The 6,646-nt window shown below is 31.6% G+C and overlaps 1 protein-coding gene across 1 annotated transcript; it reads right to left on the bottom strand.

Moving 5' to 3' along the window:
• Positions 1-206: 206 nt before the first annotated feature.
• On the bottom strand, positions 207-6,378 carry LOC145297489 (syntaxin-5-like). The gene has a single exon (XM_080143374.1). The coding sequence runs from the start codon at positions 5,639-5,641 to the stop codon at positions 4,733-4,735; it is 909 nt and encodes a 302-aa protein (XP_079999500.1). The 5' UTR covers positions 5,642-6,378; the 3' UTR covers positions 207-4,732.
• Between the last annotated feature and the right edge of the window lie 268 nt (positions 6,379-6,646).

Genomic DNA, 6,646 nt, shown 5'->3' with positions numbered 1-6,646 from the left:
CTTCCATGAAAATATTCCAGTTTGCTGACCAAGAAAAGTATCCAGATGAACAATAAAACAAATGATATAAAACCATATGAATAGGATATAAATCCTTGATAGTTCAACTTTTATCTTTTGTCACAGTCTCAATTTGAACAATAAAAAAAAACATTTAATAAACAAATTAGCAATAAATGAAAAGACAAAAAATAGAACAAAAAACAAACTTTGCCTTTTTTTTTAATGCTTTTGAAAAAAAAAAGTCTTTCGTTTCACAAATAAAGCAAAACTCATCAAATTCATTAATTTGGATCACATTTCCAGATATCTCCGAGACATCATCATTTTAAAATAATTACATACATATATACATTATTTGGATAGACAGTTTGCTGGGGGTGCTTTTGTATAGATTTTGTGTTTACTTGTCAAATGGAAGGAGGAAAAAAAAAATGATCAAGTCATTTGATGAAACAGGACCTGCATTCATTCGAAAATTCATATTTCCCTTTGATTTACGGGCACAAATAAATTATAATACTTGATGGTGCTTGTATAAACCACCTATATATAACTCGAATATCTTTTGTATCACGTTGGACAAATTGTGAAAACAGAGGACCGTTTATGGTGCTGGTTCTAATAGAGAAATTAGCTGCTTTGTTTCAACTGACCCCTTTACCTAAACAAAAATACCCACCCAACTAGCTGCTAAATTCAATCTCTTCACTGTAGAGGTCCTTCGACAGTGAAAGATGTTCTACTTGATAGCTGCTCTCTTTGAACCATTTGCCCTTGAAATTTCCTTCCTGCTCTGTTCGACCAACAATATCAATCTACAAAAATTAAATGTTAATAAGAACAACCATCTCAACTACTTAACTCCTCACCCAAATTGTCCCCCTATAAATCTAGCCTATATTAGTGTCTTACCCGTCAGTGATAATATCTCTTGTTTAGAGTGAATAAAATTAAAATAAATAAAATTTTATAATTTTACCACACTGATTCTAAAACACCAACTACAGAAAAGCACATCAATTTTTTAAATTTTAATGATCCGATGCAACAAAATGACCCACAAAAACTGGAGCAACAATATTTTGATAGCCTCGAACAATAATTGGAACTTAGCAATAATTTACATATGAGAACCAACACTGGAAGTGTTCAACTGTTTTTCTAATTTTTTGTGTGAAACTATCAACCATGGAAAGTCTATTATACAATTGCCTGACTATTGGAGTTAAGACACACGTGAAATATGAATTGGTTAAATATATTTATGAGTGACTGATCCCTTAAGGGCGGTATTGATTGGCCAAAAAAGTAAACACAATAGTTGCTCATTAGGAGGTCACATGGACAAAAAAAACAATATAAACTCAAATGCAAAATCTTTGGATTATGATTTCTTCTCCAATACCCAAGTTTGGATACTATGTAGGATCATCTCCCTTAACTAATTTCTTTTAAAGAAGAGACTTTGCTTGTTTGGCCATGCTGTGTGCCACAACCAAAAAGAGTTTATCCATAACTAGGTTGGTAAAGATGTCCAGGTCAAATGGAAACATGGTTACACACCATCAAAACTGACATCAAACCTAACCCAACGGTCCACAGTGTTCACCAATGGTTCTGGGACTGGCTGCTATGGACTGTTGTCCATGGTTTGTGTTCATCCAGGACGGTGTGTATTTTACAGCAGGAGCTGGTTCAACCCATCCTGTGTGAATGTTGTCTCAAGTTCGGTCTACAGACAACATCTGTTTTGGTCATGGTTGACTACCTCACAACACCCACCCAAAATGGCAGCTAAGAAAGCATGTCCTTCCACTAAACAAGCGTCGTCAACCTTGAAGAAAAACATACGAGTCGGAGCCCATAAAGCACTGCCCACAAGTTGCACAGACTTTACGAGCCCATGAATGCAGGTGTGCAACACCAATTTTACATTTTCTCCTTTTATTGTTTGAATCCCTTGATTTGGATGTTTTTTATTACTTTAATAAGTAAAATAGTTCAAGAAAAAATGGTGTTTTTTTCCAGTCAATGTGACCTCCAACCTTCGTCACGTGTATCTTGTAAAAAGAATAATATATATAATTAATTATTAAGTTCAGATATATTATTAACATGAAGTAAAAACCAATATTTCTTCGAAAGTGCTCAATGGGTGTGTAGAGCTTTTATATAAATAACATTATATAAATAAAATTATTACATTTATATAACTTTATATGTATAGTAATAATATGTAATAATGATTGTTCAATTAACAATATTGATGGTTGTTTTCTTTTCTTCAAAATCTGCCAATTCAAACATTTTTATTTTTCTACAAGTAGAAACCCTCTTTGTTTTTACGTTTGAACTGAACTTTGTTAGGAGATATAAAAACTCTCACGTGACGTTTGCCCTATACTTTTAATTTCAGTCAGTAAATAATTTCTAGTCAACAGTTTCTCGGCTTCTTACCCTTGTGGAACATGTAAATTAAATTACATACCTTAAAGAACTTATATGCAAAAACAAAAATATATACCATATCTTTCTAACTTTGTTTTCATAGTCGTTCATCTCGCAAACATCAAAGTATATATTTTTTAACTGATTGTTTTATGGAAAAATTCATTTTTCACACACGTGCCGTGCAGACATTACCAAATATATTTTTAATGATTGTTAGATTTCGTATAAGTTGGATTCTTCAGATTATTGTCCTCATATTCAGTGTTTTTTTCACATTTCAGCCGATGTGACCTCCAACCTTCTTTAGGTGTATCTTGTTTAAAAAACATAAAATAAAATAATATAATATAATTTATTAATTAAGTTCAGCTATATTGTTAACATGAACTAAAAAACAATATTTCTTCGAAATTGCTCAATACATGTGCAGAGCTTTTATATAAATAAAATTATTGCAATGTTTATATAATATATATATATATATATATATATATATATAAATGACAAAAGTCTATACTCCAAATTGCATGATGTTGACCATCTTACTGTTTATTTCTTTATGTACGTTGACATGCACAATTCATAAATGGTAAGATGGTCAACATCTTGAAATTTGGAATATAGATTTTTGTCATTTATTTGTATATGCTTTGTAGTTATATCGAGCTTCATAAAGTAAAGGTTGGTATGAATAAAAGGTGAAATATAATTGAATAAACATATTAGCCCATATGTATAGTAATAATATAAATAATGATATATAATAAATAATAAGATCATACATCTAGAAAACAAAATAGGTTTAAGGCTCCTAAAATTCATATTAGAATTGTCTACAAGGATTCATGGCATAGCGGATAAAGTACTTGGTTAAATTCAGTTATACTCTTCTGAAGGTTGAAGGTTCAATACTTGTTACAAATTACTTTATGGCTAACAGAACGAGAGCATGCTACCCCTATGCATTAAATAAAGGGTTTCGTTCAAAATTCCAAAGAATCCAAATAATACGAATAATCAATTCTCATCTCAAAAATTAAAAAATGTTATTTGTTAATAACAGAAAAGTATGATAATGTTTATATTACAATAATTAAGAATATATTGTGTGTGTTTAGTAATTCTTACGCATATGAAATTAAATAAAATGTCAAAAGTGCATTAGCTTATCTTATGTTATTGTGGAAGTTTAGAGTCCGGGATTTCCTGGTTGAAAAACGTTGATTTAAAACGTTCAAACCAGTATTGTATGATCACTTGCCAAACAGATGCGAGACATTTTCTTTTTCATCTATTAATAATGAGAGAAAAAAACGCTGAGCATCTGTTTATTGGAAAATGATTTTTAAATTGTCATTAGAAAGTAATTCTTGGATTTAACTTAATTTGACAAGTTGAAAGAACAGAATGAAGACGCTTGTGTAAATTTGCAAGGTTTTAAACCAACGCATTTCAGGTGAGCAGTAGAAAAATAATTACAAATGAATATAGAATTTATCAAGTTTTATAGTATGTTTTAATGAGGAAACCTTGAACAACCAATTTAGCATGACAAATTGACTTATCTCCCTTGACTTAAATTAAAGGGTTACCATTTTTAAACAGACTGTAATTGTGGATGATTTTTTTTTTTTTTTTTGTTAAAAGCACATCTAATACATCTTCTCTTGGATCATTTTTTGCAATTTTTTAAATTTATGCTAATTTTGACATTACACATACGTATGTAATGTTTTCACATGAAATGCGTTGGTTTAAAAGATCAATCTACACAAGCACCAGAATCAAATATTAATGTTTAGTTGTGCAAAACTAAAGGGAAACCTGAATTTTCAATTGTGCCACCTGTCGGACCAAGGAACCGATTTTTGCTTTGTTTGCCTGTAGACATTGTTTGAGACTTATTATACAAATTGAAAAGCCTCAATATCAGAATGTTTCAAAAATAATTTATATTTTCTTTTTTCCATCATGTCTGTTCTTCAAGCGAACAGTTTGAGTTTTTCTTTCTGTATTGCAAGGTTTAATAAAAAAAAAAATTTATTATACATATCATCATCACATATCTTACAGGATTATTTTTTTATATATTATTGTTACTGTTCTTTGGAGATTAAATTCATTTCTTTAACCTGGTCCCAAAATAAAGTTCTTTTTATACTTTAAATTCACACACTCACACAAATTATATATATATATATATATATATATATATATATATATATATATAATGTTTTCCAAAGAAAATAAAAATATTATTGGCTACATATTTTTAACATTAGGCCAAAAAGATCACAAAAATAATGAAGAACACAATAAGGACGCCAAAGATTTTGAGCATCAACCACCGGTTTGAGGTAACCGACTGAAAATACTTCAAGATCTCACCATGAGCCATTTCAATATTCAGTTCGGTATCTTCGACATTGGAATCAATACGGTGAACCATTTCTTCTTGTTCTTTAACCATGGTGGCCAATCTTTGAAAGACACTGCCCAATTCCACAATGGTTGATTCTATGTTTTGCATGGTTTCGGCTCGGCTTTGGATATACGCGTCCTGTTCATCAATCAGTTGGATTTGGTCTTGCCGCTGCCGGTGATCCGTGTGATCCATGTCGATGGTCGTATCGTGACGCGCGGAATCGTTCAAGAGGACAGAGTTCTCATCTGACATGGCCGACAAGGGCAATACTGCCGATTGAGAAAATTGCTCACGGCGTGTTTTTTGTTGTTTCAGATTTTCAGTCCGAACCTCAAGAACCGTTTTGAATTTATTGGACATGGTTGCCAACTTGGACTGCAAGGCGACCACGACGGAGTTCGAGTGGGTCTGTTGGTGCCGACCGTTTTGATGGCGTTGGCTGCGGGCAACATCCTGCAACTCTGCTATCTGCTTGTTCAAAGAAGTAATGTCCTGTTTGATGATGTACGTCAGGTCTTGAATTTCGGCCGGTTTGTCGTCGAAAAGAGATTTGCGTTTAGCCAACATGGTCAGTTTTTCGAGCTTTGCGTATGTATTTGCTAAATCACGACCTATTAACTTGGCCTTCTGGGTGAACTCTCCTTTGTGAAGAGGGTGGCTTTTCTCTAAAGGTGGTTTCGGCATGACAACACCATTATTTTGTCGAGATCGAATCGACTTTACAGTCGAATGAAATTCACTAGTCCGATCCCGGCACGTCATGATTTAATATTTTGTTGTTGTTTTTTTTAGTTACGAACGACAAAAGTGAAAAATGTTTACTTGGCGATATAATTTATTTTCTTTTTTATTTTCACTCGCCGATTTCAAACGAGATAATCGTTATTTTTTTTTTATTATTATTATTACTGTAAATTTTATTATTACTGCTAATTATTTTAAAAACCGTGTTCAGAAATAAACTTACGGGTATTCCGTAGTAAGTTCATTACTTATCACAATAAGGACGAATGGTAAACGTAATCGTCACAGCCAATAAACTTACCTTAAAAAAGGGGGGCTCTTAGTTGAATAAAAACAGGCCATCTTTTAAAATCAATTTGAAGACAAATAAAAAAGTTGATAAATAAAAACAAATATGTTAATAATGGCGATTCTTGTTTTTCTTTTAACAATATTCAATCACATATGACGTTTGCTCTTTTTTCTTTTTTATAAGATGTGTTTTTATCGTGTCCGTCTTTTTTTTTTTAAGAAGTGTCAGTGTGTAATTCCAGAATGTTTTTATGTATTTCCTTCTTTGTTTTTGTTGTCATTTATTTTTATACTGGAGTTTGTTCGTATTGGCGTTTTTCCGACGACATTCGAGACGATATATAAAAAGAAAACATGCGTCAGTTATTTTATAACAAGACGTCGGATATATTTATAAATTGAGAAGCTCTTCACCGAATTACACGTCACGTTTGACAGCAGGTGCAGATTTATCTCCCTTGTGTGACGCTCTTTAGAGTCACTGTCTTTCGGGTGAGTTATGTCCCCTGCTGACAAAATATAAAAAATAAAAAACAACTTTCTCATTTACACATTTTCTAAGAAAATAACTTAGTTTTTGAAAGAAATTTATTTTTCTTATAAAAACTGTTGACAGCAGGTTAAGCATATTTTTTTTTACAATTTCAGAATTTCCTCCAAAATTAAAAGACGAACGTGATAAAATATTTAGAGAAAAATATAAAAAATGTGAACAATTATTTTTTGGAGATG

The sequence above is a fragment of the Euprymna scolopes genome, chromosome 18 (assembly GCF_053919585.1).
Source record: "Euprymna scolopes isolate OS-2025 chromosome 18, ASM5391958v1, whole genome shotgun sequence".
NCBI classification, from domain to species: domain Eukaryota; kingdom Metazoa; phylum Mollusca; class Cephalopoda; order Sepiida; family Sepiolidae; genus Euprymna; species Euprymna scolopes.
This window is presented reverse-complemented; position numbering and strand designations above follow the sequence as displayed.

Bases quoted from the DNA above. Each gene is read 5' to 3' on its own strand.
- LOC145297489 (XM_080143374.1), bottom strand. From the start codon at position 5,641: ATGACGTGCCGGGATCGGACTAGTGAATTTCATTCGACTGTAAAGTCG.